The sequence below is a fragment of the Brachyistius frenatus genome, unplaced genomic scaffold (genome assembly GCF_029030835.1).
Source record: "Brachyistius frenatus isolate BFR_SWC_R1_liver_20210118 unplaced genomic scaffold, ASM2903083v1 Contig_44, whole genome shotgun sequence".
NCBI classification, from domain to species: Eukaryota; Metazoa; Chordata; class Actinopteri; family Embiotocidae; genus Brachyistius; species Brachyistius frenatus.
The window spans coordinates 2,644,036-2,662,962 of record NW_027210643.1 but is presented as its reverse complement, the minus strand read 5'-3'; the positions used below and the strand labels follow the sequence as shown (position 1 = coordinate 2,662,962).

Here is an 18,927-nt window from a genome sequence, read left to right as displayed (position 1 = left end):
GCATATTTATCAATTTTACAATGTAGGTTGTTTATGTAACTAACAGCTATAACTATAATTATTTTGACCTTTAAAATGTTTAAAAATGACAATTTCCTCAAGCCCAAGGTGCTGTCTTCAGTTGGCTTGTTTGTTTTCTGAACAACTACCAACCTTAAAGATGTTCAGTTCACAGTAATATAAATAGTGGGAATACTCACAAGTGAGAACATGAAATTAGAATTCGTTAGAAGAAGATTACTTACAGTAAATGATATGGAATTGCCCTTTAGTTTTCTTTGCATCAACTAATCAACGAATCGTTTCAGCTCAAATTGATTTTTTTTTTTTACAGTTACAGCCAACTCTGGCCTCACCCTCACTCAACCACTGTTCCCTTGTCTGTTAATCTTGTAAAAACGTGTAAAATTGATCGTTGCTTTTTTCCTTATCCCACACATCCAGACTCACCAACATTAAGCACATTTACAGGACGTATCTTTGTCCACCGTGGCCCGATGCAACACAGCAGCACTCCCAGGCAAACCCATAAATCCAATGTACTTTATCAACAAATTCTCCCAGCAGAGGAACACAGAGCAGTTGCGGGAAACATGGTGCTGTTTTTACTAAGTTTATAGTGCGATTACAGGCTGGAACCGTAAAAGTCGGGAGGATAGGCCATCCTGTCCTTTTTGGGCTGATAACTCAAGTATTCTTCTATTATACCAGTTTTATATGCCTGTTCCTTAAAGGTACATTTCCATCCTTCAGTACTGTCCTAAAAAAGCACGTCTGTCCCCAAAATTACCCTTTTGGCCTCAGTAAGTGTCTGATCAGAGCATGACCCTCCAAAGGAACCTCCCGGTTGGTATATTCTGGTTAAAAGAAGCTTCAAAAGTTAACTTTAACCCTGTACACAGCAGAGGTGACACCTTTTCCCCCCTCTCTGACAGTGGAACCCCGATTACACTTAGAAAACTATCAATAACAAGATAAATGTGGACCAGTGTGAGAAGGACTAGGATGGCAGGAGCTCAAGGCTTGAATACCAGTAAGAAGAAATTTGCGTGAATATGTGTTGAACAGATTAACTGCAGTTCAGATGTTTTGGACAGCATATATACAATTAATCCCAAAACAACAAACTAAAATAATGAAAATCTGTACAAAAATAATCTGTTTAATATTCTTGGGTCCAGTTTTTGATTGTGAAAATAGTGGATCAATCGTTGGGGCCAAGGACGTGTTCGTTTAGGTCTCTGGATGAAAATGGAGAAGTAAATCCGTCTTCTGAAGGAAATAGTCCCGACTATTCCTCCACCGGGACCTGTAGCTTGGCTCTACTCTTCAACAGATCTTCTCCTTGGCATTTGGACTTGTCGCAAAATCCACCGTTTACTAAAACCTGACCGCTGAACAGTTTGAATCCCTGAATCTCCAGACAGGACAGGAACAATTTTATTTAAACCTCCGTCTACAATTTCAGGCTACACTGAGTTGGGGCAGATCTGGGGCTTTCCATGCTTTGGATACAACAGTCTTTGTACACCATTTGTAAAGGTTAATGTAAGGTATCAAGGGTTTGCTCATTGTTGTCTATGTGTGTGTGTTTTTGGACACCAAGGCACCCTCGTGTCCGTGTGTGTGTGTAGCTACGTACTAAGCATGAATTTTACTTCCATTTCTCATCAAAAACAGTCATTAATCGTAACGTCAACATCCTTCAGGTCAAATATTACCGCTTGGCTTTTATTAATCCATCTTAAGCCACCAAACGGACTGTTCAGGAATGCCATTCCACGACTTGCTGTATATCACCGGTAGTTTTAAGCCAAAGACACCGTGGGAAGGATTCAGTCACGATGAAGCTCCTGACCTACAATACAGTATAGCACAGTGTGGTGACTTTTATGGAATCGTACTTGAAATTTAATGTGCAGCAGCTTTTTCCCGACACAAGTGTTATCTGTCACATGTTGATAAAGCTCTGCAGATTTACCTCATCCCCGTGTAAAGCCTATTCAATATGTCTGATGCACAAAACCGCTTACTGTTTCATATTGACTCTACACTACCCCTTGTGATTTTTGATATCCTGATAGATTCATCACGGCCTGCTTAGGTTGAGCATGACGGAATATTTGATAATCCCCACGAGTGCACTGACCTCATCCTGAGTTTTGCTGTCTGAAGAGGTTGCCATTCTTTAAAGTGCTTAGCACATACTATTTCTTAAATCTGTGTTGAGACTCAGCATTGTATTTTACCTTTTTAGGATTTCTCTGCAAGTCACTGCGTGTCCATTACAAAGAAAAGTTAGAATAGCAGAGAGAAAAGGTGAATTGGCGATCAAGAAACCTCTGACTCATCATGAGCACGGACTGCACTTGTTAGTTAAGTTGTTCATTATTTTACTTGTATTTCATTAAAGCCTGGCACATTAATAATTTAACGATAGATCAAGTGACTGTGTAATTTGAGAGAGGTCCCTGTCAGTGATAAACACAGAATTATCACCTGACTCGGGAGTTCCTCTCAACTCTGTGAAGCTTTTTAGATTCTTTTGAAGTGAATTCATTTTTGGTCGCTTAGTAAATGAAATAAATGATCATTTACAACAGATAATTAAAAACAGCAGACACAAATGACAGCAGTCAAAAACTAATTTTATCATAGAAGGAAAGTTGTAGCATTTAGCCATAGCTTGATTGGCCTTTCTTATCTTACAACACAAAATCTACAAAATTCTGTCATTGCTCTGCCTGTTGGTTTGTTTTACATCCTGTTTTTTTTTTTTTTTTTTTTTTTTTTTTTTTGTAGTCCCTCATCTGTGTCTTAGTTTACTTTACCTCTTTCCCTTGTGTGTGTTTCCTGTTTGTGTGATTGTGTGACCCGTCCGGATAGGTTTCAGCTGTCTCTCGTTGTCCTCCTCTCCCTGCTGTATTTAGTCTTCTCTTGGTGTTAGTTTTCCTATGTTTTTGGATTGCCATGTCTCCTCCATGACTTTTTGGACCCCGCTTTTCTGGACTTTGGTATTTCCAGTTTCCTGTTTTGTCAGCTTTTTTTTTTCCTGTTAGGAGTTTGTGGAAACCAAAACAAATGTATTAAATAATTACAAATTTACAGGAAAATGAGTTTTAATTCAAACACGTGGTAAGACGCGACTCAAAATGAAAACTAATGTGCCTCTGTGTCTGCTGGATGTGAAGTGTGTGCTAACACGTTAGACTTACCAGCTTGACAAGGTTTGTCTTTTTCCGTCGTCATGGCAAAAAAACAAAAGTCAAATAAATTAAACTTAAGTAAGGTTTTCTTCCAAAGTACCATCCTGGGAACACAGTGCCGGGGGAAATGTACATTTCGACATTGAAATTACCATTAAAATGAATTAACGTCAACACAAGGTTACAGTAAGCAAACAGTGACATTGAGCTGTTCGATCAGCGCCCCTGTAAAAACCCCTCGGTGATATTTTAAGGTAATTTTGTGCTTTGAGGGAGTACAAATATTGGCTCTCACACTGTCAGGCATACTTGGAGTAAATTTAAACAGGAGCTAGGATTAAAGTCCCAGTGCTTAAATTTTATGACTTACTGTAATAACACACTAAGAGCCTCATACTTCATCAGACTTGAACCATTGTAATGTCTCTAACGTATTCACTGTTATATTAGATTTTCCCCCATATTTAAAATGCATTGATGTCTTATTTAAGTGTTTTTCTATCGCACAGGGTTTGGATTTTTTTGGACTAGAGTATGCTGTGAAGAGCGCAGTGTAGTCTGTTGGGATATTTTTGGTGGGTTTGATGGTCTTGTGTTGCAGCAGCACATTGTTTGTGTGTCTGTGTGTGCGCGTGTGTCCCCAGAGTGAATCACATGGTGAGGATTACTGTGGAAAACGTCCACAGCCAAGAGCCTCTACGTTCAAGTTTTCCACTGCCTCAGTATGTATAGACATAGTACACAAACAGTGGAAGAGCATCACGCCCATAAACACGCAGTATGTGCACGCAAAAAGGAGACTCACTTAGTGTTTGTAAGATTTTTTTTATCAGTGTCCTTATTCTCGCTGTCAGGAGGAGGATATGATTCTTGAACGTTAAAGATTGAAGTGACAGCAGACTGTGTGTGTGTGTGTGTGTGTGTGTGTGTGAGGAGGGGGGTGGAAGGGCGGGTGGGGGGAGGGGGGGGTTGACAGGCATTCACAAGAAATACCACAATGACAGTCAAGGCTCTTGTTTGTTTATCGAAACAAAGACTTGTCACTCTGTTAAGGGAAAAACATTTTATAATCCTACACAGTTACAGCCAAGGCAAGTAAATAATGGAAACACTGAGAGGGAAAATGGAGAGAAAGAAAACAGATTGAACAGGACTACAGTGTGTGTGTGTGTGTGTGTGTGTGTGTGTGTGTGTGTGTGTGTGTGTGTGTGTGTGTGTGTGTGTGTGTGTGTGTGTGTGTGTGTGTGTGTGTGTGTGTGTGTGCTGAAGAGATTTGACTAGCTTACTACCCCCTCTATACCCTGAATATTTGTGAAGCTTCTCACTTAATAGCTTTCCTCCTCCTCCATCTCCTGCTTCAGTTGGACTGCTAATTATGGAAAGTGCGGCACTTATTGGAAAACACACACATACACACCGCACACACAATCCCCCCGCACACACACGCACACACACACACACACACACACGCACGCACGCACGCACACATGCACACAGACTGACAAGTAGCAGCTTAATTACCATCTGAAATGACATCCTCATTGCGGCTGATATCTCTCTTAAGAAATACCAAATTACAGAGAAGCACATTGTGTAGCTGCGACTGTGCTGCTGTGTTGTGTGTTTCGTAGATGTTGTGTATTCATACAAGTTTAAACACACTGTGGCTGTATGGAGTGCAATCACCTGCTGTATCTTGCTGATGCGGGTTATTAGCTTTACATCGGGTATGAATGACTGTGATCACATAAGCAGGCTTCACTTCATGCGGAGCCTGGTGTTTAGGACTTTATAAATGTAAAGTGATGTTTGGTGCAGCTGCATTTGCTTCTTCACCGCTCAGGCATTCCTCTAGGAACTATGATTAAGCTTCGCACAATACCACGACTTTCTCTGAATTACTGTCATACCTAGAGAAAGTTAGTAAAATAACCTGATGGAATGTGAAAGACTTAATGTGAGTTGAAAGGGGCAATTGGATTTCATACAATCTGAGTCCTGGTTCTGTAGTTTGAGCCTTCGCTTTTCTTACAGCAATAGAATTGTAGGCACCGTGGTAGAGATCTGAGTTGCTGAGAATCAAGTTATACTAAATTATTTGAAAGAGAAAATACGACAAAACTAAAATGATTACCTATTCACTGTCTCTTAACATCCACCGACATCCTGGTTCAACTTTGACCTGCATTCACACCGTTTTACTGTTTAATGAGATATTATTATTGATATTTTAACCAGTCTTGCTTTTGTTTTTTCCTCCAATTTAAAGGGTTAAGGGTTTTACAAATGGTATTATTGCAGATAGCACTGCCCACCTCTCTGCCAACATAATAGCCTAAAGTTTCTGATTTGTTAAAACTATGCATTTTTACTCGCAGGCGAACACACACCATTTCCTGTAGCTGCTTCACAATAAAAGTCTCTTTCTGGTTGGTACATGGAAGGCTTTTTGGCCAGATTATGAAAACGGGCCACTACAACATGAATATCTGTTATTGAGTGAGTGCTAAAGCAACACCATTGGTCGTGTAACTTCTTTTGTCCCCTTCAAATGAACAGCCTTTATTTCAAATTAAAAGCTATCTGGTATTTCCTACATAGTCAGGACATATTTTGACCTGGTTTTGTACGATTGTACGATGACACAGCAGCTTTTGCATCGAGTACGCATGTACAAATGTGTGATGTTGGTGATAAGTACTATTGCTCAGATGTGTGTCCTTTAGTTGTTTAATACAAACGACATGCACAAGTGTGTCACTTTGATTTCTTCTTGTGCGAACAGGAAAATGTGCTCAGTACTGCAGAGCTGCAGGCGGGCCACTGGCATGAACCTAGAAAGGAGGTCACCGCTGATGGGAATAAAGAGCTGATGACCAACACAACTACAGCTGCAGCTGGTGTATTTCTGTACCATGATGCTCCTCTTAACACTCTGATACTTGAGAGCAAAAATAGCATTTTTTTAAAAACATTAATTTAATGTTCACCACTAAGAAATTAATATTTTTGGTGGGCAAAAGCGAGACAGGATTGATTGTTGAATGTTTTCACTCTGATGCTTGGTGGTAATTATTATTTTATTAATGTTTATGGACTTGCATTATTATTTCAAAGTATTTGATAAGGGAGTAGCAGTAGAAAGAGAAGCGGTTCTGTTCTGTCAATCATTTCCCGTCGGTTGTCTTGGGAGTTTGAATTTAATGAGGTTTTCTCTTTTTCTTCTTGAACCTGTCCTCGGTGGTTCTAAATTAAGCAGGTGGACATCATCTAAACGAGCCCAGCCTTTCCTCGAGTTAAGTTTTCTGCCTCTCAAAGCAGCAAAAGACATGTACTGGGAATAAAAATACACAGAACATCTGTCAACTCAAAAGTTCCCTCTACTTTCGAAGACAATGAAAATCCATTTAAATACAACACAGCCGAACACAGCTGAGATGGGTCGATGCCAGTCGGGCACATTTGGGACTGTTTTTCCTCAGAAGGGGTGCTGTACGCCAAAGCAGAGCTCTGAAATGAGACGTCATGTTTAAACAGCACACTGATGACTGTGGAGCAGTCGGCCATATTGGGAGGTTCAGTTTTACAGATTTGTGGATTGTTATCATGAACTTAGACAGCTCAATCAAATTTGTGCACGCAAAGAGTCTTTACAGCAAAGAACAGCAGACGTGTTGAGCATTCTTTTTTCTTTTCTGATGGTAGTACTGTTGGTCCGTCTACCAATCAGTCAGTCAGTCTACCATTTTGGTCCAGGCTGTACTGTCTCAGTGAGGTACATTACCATGAAATGTTGTGATTATCTCTTGCATTAGCATTTTTCATAAGGGATAAGTATAGCCATTAGCATGGCTGGACACGCATATGCTGTTTTCACAATGACACACTTTGTGCAGTACAGGAATTTTGACAGGGGAGTGTTGTTTCACATTGTACACTGCCGTTCTGCACTGACCGGAAATAACCTCAGCTTTAGAATACATCACCCTACAGCTTAATGATCTTACCCAAATATTTACGTGTTTTTGTGCCCTCTATTTAATACACTGAATGAGCACACTGATTATTCTGTCCAGCAGCAGCAGTGAAAAACAAACACTTTTGTTTGGTGTTCAGCTGCAGCTTCTTCAGACATCTTAAATTGAAAATTCTTTACATCGGTGGCCCCGCCACCAGCCAAGATGGTGGCTGTTTAGGGTGGAAGGTGTCCAGCATTTCATACTTCTTTTTTGGACTGTTTTGAAATAGTGAGAGTTAGTACACAAGTATGACATTTGGAACACAACATTAGTGTTTTCTAATCTTACTTCCATGTATTTGGGAGGAGTGCCCATTACTTCTAGGATACTGTTTAGTACTCTCCACGTCTGGCACTGCTGTCTCAACAGGGCTGATTTTTTTTTTTACCACCTGTTGACTTCCAGTGGTTTATTTTTCCCAACTAGTGGCGCATAAAGGCCGTAAAGAAACACATCCAATTCCAACATAAATTTGTTTCACACCTTTAAAGTTTAGAGTCAGTAAGTAACTTATTTAAACCTAGAAATTAACTTCTGTTGCATTCAAGTTCTTGTCAAAAAGTTGACTTAGTGATGATTAGGCTTATCACCACCAAGTATATCTCCCTGTATTCAACTGTATCCAGGGTTTTTAAGTCTGGTGCTTAGTGATACAGGTCAGTGCATACAAGGCACGCTCTACGGGCAGAACACGCCACCAGGGACGTATGCTGGCTGAACCAGATAACTTCCTTCCTGTTTAGCCCTATGATCATTGGAAAGGGGATTAAGTCATTCAGTTGCACGACTCTTCCAGCCTTTCTCAATTTTCATACCAAATGAATCAAATTTTGCCAGTGAAGGGTCATAATGCAAATCAATTTATCTACTGTTTTACAGCAATGGAGGAGGCTACAGCCAAAGGTTCTGCACTAAAGATCCCGATGTTAAATTGTCATAGCAACAAGCCTCTGAACAAATATTCAGAAATATTTTTACAGAGGGCGCTATGCTAATTCTGCTTAAACTCCCTCACAGTTTGTTTCAGAGGCCAGTGTTTACGTCCCTCCTTGTCTCTTGGAGTGTGCTTGGAGGTTGACTCTCACCACGTTTTCTTTCTCCTTCTAGCGTGAACCTGGGACCTGACCTGGCTCACAGATCAATATGTGCCCCTGTCAGTTAGGAGCTCCCGTCTGTGGACGGACTGGTGTGCTCGTGCGGGTGGATGTGTGACCGCGGGTTGTTTTTTTTTAAGTGTGTGCACGAGAGTGAAGGAGACACAAAGAGGGAGGGAGGCCATGCAGTTTAAAATTGACTAGAACAATGGTGAGCCAAGGTTTCATTATCCTCCAGGCTACAGTCGACAGCTTGTTCACAGAATGGATTTTACAACAGCCTTAAAAGCAACACAGACAAATGTGGGGCGTGTATAGCAGCGCCCAGCTCGGTGAGACGAATGGTTGAACAATTTCGCGCTGCTTACATATGAATTTTTCAACCTATCACATGAATTTTGACACCCAAGTGAAGAAAAATCCAATATTCCTTATAAAGCAGTACCTTTTGCATGAGTGAAAGCTTTTCTGTACAAATCGACCTGGAAACGGCACCTCATCCTGTATCCAAACACGGTACGAGCCATGCCACAATTCATCGTTTACATGTACAACCCGCCTCGCGTGTGATGCTCCGAAACCTCTCACCTACATGCCTCAGCATTTCCCCAGAGGCCGTCCGAATGGTGGTGCATTTCTGAGGCCACAGGGCTATTTTTTTTTTTTCTTGTAAAAGCTGAGGTGTCAAAACAGGTATTTCATGGTTGGATACCCTTTTTAATCTGCCCCCCCCCCCCCCCCAAGAGGCCTCCAGTCTGCTGACAGTCTTCCTCTTTCTTTGCCACACTTACTTTGGTTCTCTCTGCTGTTTTCAAACACGAAAGAAAGGAAAAGAATATCATGCAAACCCCCTGCACGTTTGCACGTTAATAGAGTGTGGCCGTATTTGCATATCCTGCTCTGATTTTAACATTTACAAAACAAGATCTTAAAGTTAGAGCCAGGACACCCACTCACATCTACTGTATGAAGGGGAGTTGCCCGGAAGAGGAGGAAGGAGCATGATGATTTAATTTTCTGCACCCTGAGCAGCGTGTGTGTGTGCGTGTGTGTGTGCGCCACAGCAGCTTGAGCTCCCAGACACTAGCTTGTCACTCGATGGATGATGAGTACAGCTGCAACTAGGCATGTGGGACGTGTGTGTGCGTGTTTCCCATTGACAAAATATAAGAGACATGCCAGCATTCATTCCTCCCATTTTTAAAGTGGTTTCACTTTTCTTCACTGAGCATCAGTGTATTTGCTTTCATAGCACACTCTTTCTTTTATCTTATCGGAAGCTCCAGTAGCATAAACAAAGCTGTCAGAAGGAGACGAAGTGGATGCAGTATATTGCCATATTTTGTGCTGCTGTGATGGTATCTCTTGTTTTTGCACATGCACAAATAGGAGTCTCTCCTTTCCCCCCCTGTACTTTTTTGGTACAAAAAAACTTTGCATTAACTAAAACAAAATGTAATATTTATGCAAAGTCGCCGTCAACATTTGAAATTTTTTTTTTTTTTTTTGCCTCTTTTTCCTTCTCACAGAGTCATCCACTCTGTCTTATGACGGCAGCATGTACATGAAGGTGGTGATCCCGAACGTCATGCACACCGAGGCCGAGGACGTCTCCCTCCGCTTCATGTCTCAGCGGGCGTTCGGCTTGCTGATGGCCGCCACGTCCCGCGAGTCGGCGGACACGCTGCGTCTCGAGCTGGACAGCGGGAGGGTCAAACTGACAGTCAACTTAGGTATCGTATAAACCGTCACTGTTGGCTCACCTCCCCTTAAGTTGCGGGGGAGGCCTTCTTGTTTCTATGTGTTTTCGTTCTTTTGTGTTTTCTTTTATTGGTCCAGACTTTATATCAAACCTAACACATACTAAACCAGTTTTGTAGTTTGTCTTTGTAGTTGCATGAATTGTTTTCGACTTGCCTGGACTGTAAGTTTTTTCTGCCTTGATGCTTAGATGTCTTTGTAGATTTTTATATCCATCAATCTAACACTTAACAAAGTTACCCACGCTCTGCAGCACATCTTCTGAACACATCATAGATCATTTTAGTCATGCTCATTATTGTGTCCAGATACATTTTTCCAAAGGAGGCATTTCACTTCTTGAATTATCCTCATAGATGGCACGCTCTGACACATGCATTAATTCAAATAGCACCATTTTAGATGATCTCCTGCCATCTATTTAGGACTGCAGGTCGACTTTTCTACATTTCAATGCTGCATTTTTATCATGTGGGTCCGTTGCTGTGGTCTTTTTATTTATTTTAATTTAAATTTTGTCCTCATGATAGCAGGTCCATGTTTCTCTCTGTCCATTAGTAACCCTTGGTCTAGCTGGCATCTCCCATGCCTTGTTCAAAGATGGCACTCACCCCTTCAAAGGCCCAGAGCCTGCGGCCCGTCTGGCAAACAGCCCGATGCCACAGCACCCAGCACGCCTGCAGATGGTTGCACGCGTGGTACATTTAAGTAGAGTGCAGGCCTTTATGCAAGTACACCTGGAATAAACACAATGCAGACAGAATGTGTATGGACACATACAAAACATCTCAATGTAACTCATTAATTATAGAAAGCAGTGCTCTCGGTTACCACAGCTGCTGAAAACATGGAACATCTGTAGTCCATATTTCTTGCAATGTGGTGGTTTTCCAGTTTACCTTTCAAATCAGAAAGAATTTAAATTCATAATCTAGCTCATTGGGCCCATTGGATCCTCTGAGAGAGGGTCTGTAGGCTTCTGTACGGGTGTTGGTGCTGCGTGGCGCGAGGCTGTTTGCTCCCACTTTTCTGTCGCGGTTGACGGCACATGACCAGCCTGGTCACATGGATTTCAACCCGCACCTGACAAAACACAGCTTTCAGAACCTCAGATGTCGTTTTTAATAAGCGACGTGTAGCCTGTCAGTCTTTGAATATTTGATATAAAATCACTTGATTTCGCATTATGTAGTTGGCTACTAGTGAAATATTTTGGCTCCAGTTGCCGGGTTGGAAAATCGATGTGGCCATTGAATTGCAAGCGACCATTTTGAAATTTATCAATTGAGCATGTTGCCAAACTCCATGATGTTTTTTTTTTTGGACATAATAGAAGCTATGAGCAAACCTGTAAATGAAACTAAAGAAGTTAAGACAGCATAATCAGTACAGTAATATTGACCAGCATTGGTACAATATTATTGCATAAATTAATAGTGATTAAAAAGAACTGGACTGTAGATTTCCAATATCACTATGGTGATATTGACCATCAGTAGCCGACTAGGCTAAAATGGCCGCCGGCGTCATGTGACCGTCCCCGGAAGGTGGCATTTTCTTGCTCTTGGATGTCTGCAGCTGTAACCTTGAAGGATGCGATTTCATCTGTCACTTATTCTCCCCTCCCCATCTAGACTGTGTCAGGATAAACTGTAACACCAGTAAGTCAACATTCTTCTTCTGCAGCCTTCTTCCTTCAGTCAATGTTTGATTGTAGCCTGTGTGCTAGATGTAAGGGCAGGAATGTGTGAATGCAGGGGACTGATAAGAGGATTTCTCAGATAAGAGAGGCAAAATGTAATAGCCAGAGATCAAAGTTATGCAAATCGGACTTAATGTACTCTATATATTTCAAATGGCCTATTTTTCAAATTAATTCAGGCAACTACTTCTAAATCTTTTCCTGTGTGCCTATAGCTACTCACTGAACACTTTCAGGCTCTATGGGCTATATTGTTTTCCCAATTACACTGGAATATATGGCAAGGTGTTTCACTTGCCTTGTTTTATTGTCTTCCTTTTTTTTTTTTTTTTTTTTTTTTTTAACATGTACTGCAGTATATAGGTTTATAGTGTGATATACTGACTGTTAGAGGACATGCTCTTACTCACGAAAAGGACTCTTATTTTACATGATTGTTTAAGTGCTCAGCCTCGTAGAGAAAGAGAAGAGTTTAGGGGTGAATTTCTTTACTGAGGTGGCTCATTGTAAATGCCTGTTCATTTCAGATGATTACTACAACTAAATGCATATACATACACACCCATGCTACAAGGTTCAAATTCTAAAGATGATTATAATTAATTTGGTTGTTTCATGATGATGCATAGTGTCGCTGTAAATTAATTTTATTCAAATTCCACTCATCTTAAAATGTGACAGCGAAACAAGTTTGGTCAATCTTGAGCTTTATTCATCAGACATATTTTGCATACTACTGATTACAGAAGGAAAGTATTCACATTGTAGCAAGGTGAAAAAAGGAAAAGTGCATTTTCAATTCTTGGAAAAAATACAAATTTCCTTCATCGATTTCATTTTGTAACCAATGTGTCCTTATTTGATTCATCAGTCAGAGCCAAAGACCTGAGAATGTTCAATTCTTGCACAGGTCAAAGCAAGTTATCATACAAGCATAAGTTTTTGTTACCAGCTTAAAATCCTGCTCCTGGTTAAGAAATCACTCCTACTGCAACCACCTTGCTTATTTGAATTTAAACCTGGTTTCAGCATCATGCAGCATATTCAGGACTGAGAGAGCTGCTCTGGCCTTTCAGTAGACTCAGTGGGTCTGGACTGCCCTCTAGTGGATGATTCCACGAATTGCTTAACTTCACAAAATCTCTACAGACCCCGCTGGCAGTACTCTGTTAAAACCCACAAAAAAAAACTATATCTGTGGTTATCTATCTCCTCCAATTACACTGAGATTCTGAAATATATCTTATGATATAGGCAAAGGAGAAAATTCTATGATATGTCTCTGGGTTGAGTTGTACAGTTTGAGTCCTTGTATGAGTAACAGCAAATATTCTCTTTAGCTTTGCTGCCAGTTGTGATTTGTATTGCTTTCCTATGTTGTCAAATACAAACCAAATTGTTGTTTGAAGAGTAAAACGCAGCAGCGCTCTAATCTCTCTTTAATCTAAGACAATGATTTGGACATCACACGGGAGAGTGCTTCTGTGATATTACAGCATTTGTTTGTGTCTTATTTGTCAATCTGCGTTCGGTGTGAAAACAAAGATTTGGTTTGTGCTTGTGCCTCCCCCGTCCCTTCACTAACTAACCTTCATCTTCAGGCAAGGGCCCTGAGGTTCTTTATGCCGGACAAAAGCTCAACGACAATGAGTGGCACTCAGTGCGAGTGATCCGCCGTGGTAAAAACTTCAAACTCACTGTGGATGACGACATGGCTGAAGGTATCTCTCTCGTGAATTATTCAGTATTTCACTATAATATCACTGATGTGCATGATCATACATGTTTTTTTCTTGGTTTATTGGCGATGACAACAGTGCTATTACCTCACTTTCGCAGTATTTTGGATTTTATTTCATAAACATCATCCGTTCAAATTTTAAATAAATGTATGGTATTAGTGTGTTTTCTCATTATACAGTCTTTCAGAAATACAACAGGAGTGTAGAGTTCATTATGTCTACCATTAGTTATCCAAAACATGGTAAATTGTTCTATATTACTTCAAAAGTGGGTCTATTTCTGGACATTTTCCATTTTTATCCTACTAATTTTAATTATCTACAGTAATGGACATCTACACTGGATGTCTTGAGTCTGATAACAGACAGAATTAGAGATGTTATGATGCCATAAATTTGGTCGTCAGTACTAATAACAATGACATTTTACAATTTTAGAGACCAGTTTTGATACCACAGCAAAAAATAATCCAATTAAATAAATATACTTCAACAAGAAGCCTTTTACTTAAAAAAAAAAAATACCTTACAATATTACAGTAACAAGAGTGGGATGGAACTTTCATATATATATATATAAAAAAAGACATTATTGTTATGACAAAACAATGTTGTTCCAAAAGAAAAACCCTCTTTTATGATGGCATTGCATTTCTACGATGGTACCCAGCTGCCTGAAATGTGAAAAATAGATTGCAAAAAATAAATGGCCAAATAAAAATGTTTTTTTTTTGTGTTACAAAAATTAGTGGTGTGTAGCCTTCAAGTATTTCAAACAAACAGTAATGTTATAAAACTCTCAACTAGTTTTTATGCATCATGTGAGTTTGTTGAGCCTCCTCCTCATTCTCCTCATGCACTTATTGTGTAAAGATAGTAATTACGATTCAATGATCAGGTATAGCTCAAAGAATATCACAGATGCTGCTGCACACACACAGCATGCCAACACCCACACACCCACCACCATCCGCTGAGAGGCTGAACGGTAATAACAGCAGCTTCCTAACCTTGTGTGTGGAGCATTGCTGCAACAGATGCAGCTGTTAGAGTTCATAGACATCAACAGTAACATTTCAGGATGTGAACATCCTGACATGTTCTTTATTTAAGAACTGACGCTCTCGCCGACCCCGTAGATGTCTGTGTTTGAGCTAGTCGGATACGTCTGAGGTGTCTCCACTGTTTGTTTCAGATGCTCTGTGACACTGTTTGTATTATGGATTTTGGTCGTCTATAACTTGATCCAGATCATCCTTCTCGTACACTAAATATGTCTTTACATAGTTTTTTTTTTTTTTTTTTTTTTTTCCCCACTAGTCAAAGCAGACATGTCGCTGCACCTGCACATGTTGTTTCTGTGTAGTGTCTCTATTATCTAAGACGTGACTTTCGATTCCATTGAAAACAAGTGCTGTCACATTTTCTGAAATTCGGTATTGACTTGGTACCAAAGTATTGGTTCTTGTGGCAGCTGGAGACAGAATAGTAATATTGGCTTGGTGTCATATTTCATTGGTGTGTATTTTCACCACTTGTTACTTTCTTAAAGTTTCTTTCTTTTTAATTTGTGAGCACATCAACATGAGTGAAACTATGCTGTTGTGGGGTTAAAGTTTAGTGTCGATATCCCTCCTCCACCCGCTCATTCCTCCGCTTCTTTTTCTTTCTCTTACCTCGCAGGTCAGATGGCGGGTGACCACACCCGTCTGGAGTTCAACAACGTGGAGACGGGCATCCTGACTGAGAGACGATTTGTTTCGTCTGCTCCTTCATCCTTTATTGGGCATCTTCAGGTATTAATAACAACAGATGCATAAATTTTTATCAAATGTGTGATAAACGAATGTCCTAAATTATTCCTAATCCAAAAATCAAATTAGTCTTATTTTACAAAATAATCAGTGCTTGAAGTGGAAAAAAAATAGGTGCGAGCACTTCCCTTTTTCCTATGTTTGCATGTTTACCGGTCTCAAACAAATCACTGGGTTTAACATTCTGAATTCATACAGTGAATAAAAGATACTTGGAGATATTGCTGAGGTTCACAGCATAAATTCATTGAATCAAGGGAAAGACTTTTTCACTGTCGCTCAAAAGCAACAAGACAAGTTCAAAACTTGGTAGATGGCTGGATCATGTATATGAAATGCTGGAGGGCTTTTAATTTGAAATATGTGCTCTTAATTTGAAACCAATACAGAAAGTTGCGGAATTTGGTGACCGATGGTGACTTGAGCATTTTTTGTGGCCAATTAGATTGTATTAATGTGATTGAATATTTAATGGTGGCATAAACTTAGCAAGTACTAAACATGTTTGTAAGGACAAAAAAAAAAAAAAAAAAAAAATTCTACGGTATTATTCTGCAGTTAGCCGCACATGTTTTTGCTAATGGTACATTCAACAGGCTCCTTTCTTTTAGGAGCGGCACTGATGTTAGCTTGCTGCTCCTGGCCGGCATTTAGTAGCCTACTGGTTGGGTAGGGTCTGACTTTATCTGTTTGTATTGACAAGATTGTAATGTGAGGTTACTTAGACTAGCCGCCGACGGAGACAGGCAGCCAGCGAGAACGGGAACGCAGTTGGTACAAGATTAAATCTGTCAGAGGGCAGCACGCTCAAAACTCTACACTGCTGTGATTGGTTGTTTCACTGCCAATCAAATGCTCCCAAACATTAATTCTCCCACAACGTAACAACCAATCATCCACCTGGCTCTCTCCCACTGAACCAATCTAGCACAAGCCAAAAGAGTACTGACAGCTTTTGAGAAATGCCGCTGAGCATTAAATATTCACGGCACACCAAAGAGTAAAATATATAAGTGTTGCTAATGTGATCTGGTGAGCACTGAGGCTAATCATCTGCGCCTTAATTATGTTTATTAGGATCATTTCCTTTGATTGGGTATTACTACTCAAAACATAAAAGTTGTAGGTGTGTCCTTTGGGAACTTTGCACACTGTGTTTTTTGTTATTGGCAATCTGGTTTCAATTCAGTTGAAGTATGCTTCACAGTTTATTAATAACAACACCATCTCTCAATGACTCTCCCCCACAGAGCCTCAAATTCAACGGTATGCAGTACATCGACATGTGCAAGAACGGCGACATCGACTTCTGCGAGCTCAACGCCCGCTTCGGCATGCGCTTCATCATCGCCGACCCCGTGACCTTCAAGACGAAGGGCAGCTACCTGGGCATGGCCACCCTGCAGGCCTATACCACAATGCACCTCTTCTTCCAGTTCAAAACCACCTCACCTGATGGTTTCATCATCTTCAACAGCGGAGACGGGAACGACTTCATTGCGGTGGAGCTGGTCAAAGGGTGAGATGTTGCTAAAATGTCAATGATTTATTCATCAGTCAGTCCAGAGATGATTAATACATGTAAAATAATAGTGCTGTTGTGGGTGTAGTTGCTTTCTAAATGCATTATGAATTTAACAGTGCTGACCTAACTATTGATCCCAAATCTCTGTTGCACCTTTTTCCAAGCTTGTAGAAGCATAAACATAATTGTGCTGCAGAGAAGATTGTTTTCTGTATCAGTTTAACTCTGATTAGAGCCAGAGCGATGTGAGGTGCTTCTGAGAGTTTTTTCATTAAAATTAATTAGTGTTGCAAGATATAAAAAAAATAAAATAAAAAAAAAAAACAGACACACACGTGAGCTAACAAACCGTGATGTGTTCATCTACTGCTTCTTCCCTGCCAGGTTTATCCACTATGTGTTCGACCTGGGGAACGGGCCCAGTCTGTTGAAAGGCAACAGCGACAACCCACTGAACGACAACCAGTGGCACAACGTGGTCATCACACGGGACGCTGCCAACACGCACACACTCAAAGTGGACACAAAGTCAGTCACCCAGAACGTCAACGGAGCCAAGAACCTCGACCTGAAAGGTAACACGCTATTTGCGTTTGTAAATTAAAGTTCTTCAGAAGAGATGTGAAGTTTGACTTTAAGCCTCAACAGCAGGAACTTGTGCCCTCACTTGTTCTTTATCTCTCTGACTTGAAGTGACCTCATATCATTTCCAAAGATGAATAATCATATTATGAAAGAGTGTTGAAGAGAATAAAAGCCTCAATTTCCTGATGGCAGATAGGTCGTACTTTGTTGAAGGAGTTGAACCTACATATATATTTTACATATGCACATGGTCCAGATCAATATCAGCAGAATCCAAAGACATGTATATAAGTAAATAAATAAAACATTTAGCTCAGGGCTTACAAATTCCTGTATTGTCACCCTTTTTACACCAAGACATAGGTGGTTTATGTATTGGACTATTTCTTGGCCCCAACCAGTAACTTCCTGCAGTCTTTGCTGGTTGTTGTTAACCCTTAAAACCCGATCAACTCAGTGCGTTTAATTTGACTCCTCTTCTTCTCCCTTGAATAGTGTAGCGAGTGTTCATCACAGAGAGATGTATCGCATATCCTGTGAAACTGCATGACTTAAGCTTTCCAAAAACTTCAGTGCCTCGTCTTTATGATGAAGCGTTGCAGATATAATCGAACTTGAAGTTGCATTGTTGTTACACTCTGCATGAAGCGCTGCATCCATCTCTACTGACGATATCTTTGCTGACCTTATTTTCTGGTGAGATACTTGTAAAAACATAATAATTTCATAAGACAAAATATTTATTTTCCTTGATATAATGGCCAATATACAAAATCTATAAGTATAATGAAATGAAATGGTGAAAGATGTGATGAGCCTAAATTGTCCTGAAACAAACAAGGTACAGGATGAATGTTTAGCCACAACAATGACCAATACATGAGCTTAAAAGTGAAGGGAGTGAAATCACCCTGAAAGTAGCCGAGGGTCCATAGGGTTAAATAAACAACCGGTACTGTAAAATGTTTATCAGTGAGCTGTAGAGATGCTTGTACTTCTAGTGTATTTTGTTACCTTTGAATAAAACCAGCTGCTTCAGCGCTGATCTGCCTTTATGCTAAATAAAGCTAAACGGCTGCTGGCTGCCGCTACATATTCAGCGACACAGTCATGATGTGACAACAAGCGCTGCCCTTATTATTTATTTCCTGGGGGAAAAAAAAAAAAAAGTGAATAATAATCACGTAATTAATCACTTATCTCCCTTTTTCCTGTTTCTGCCCGGTCAGGTGACCTGTTCATCGGAGGCCTGGGACCCAACATGTACCAGAACCTCCCCAAGCTGGTGGTGTCTCGGGAGGGCTTCCAGGGCTGCTTGGCCTCGGTTGACCTCAACGGCCGCCTGCCAGACCTCATCAACGATGCCCTTTTCCGCAGCGGGCAGATTGAGCGTGGCTGTGAAGGTACAGATGGCCTGTAGCGTATAAGAATCATGACCTGCCGTGTGAGATTTATTAGACTAATTAGAAGGCTCTTCAG

The 18,927-nt window shown here is 40.5% G+C and overlaps 1 protein-coding gene across 3 annotated transcripts in view; it reads left to right on the top strand.

Annotated features, from left to right (window-relative positions):
- Nucleotides 1-18,927, top strand: part of LOC138623546 (neurexin-3b) — a 301,858-nt gene that overhangs the window by 113,279 nt on the left and 169,652 nt on the right. For 2 of the 3 annotated variants that reach the window (XM_069703129.1, XM_069703128.1), the window contains 7 exons: nucleotides 9,849-10,052; nucleotides 11,715-11,741; nucleotides 13,384-13,503; nucleotides 15,208-15,320; nucleotides 16,589-16,857; nucleotides 17,248-17,438; nucleotides 18,678-18,851. In XM_069703129.1, coding sequence (XP_069559230.1) covers nucleotides 9,849-10,052; nucleotides 11,715-11,741; nucleotides 13,384-13,503; nucleotides 15,208-15,320; nucleotides 16,589-16,857; nucleotides 17,248-17,438; nucleotides 18,678-18,851 — 1,098 coding nt within the window. The remainder of the gene's footprint in view (nucleotides 1-9,848; nucleotides 10,053-11,714; nucleotides 11,742-13,383; nucleotides 13,504-15,207; nucleotides 15,321-16,588; nucleotides 16,858-17,247; nucleotides 17,439-18,677; nucleotides 18,852-18,927) is intronic. The other variant, XM_069703130.1, reaches the window with a different exon arrangement.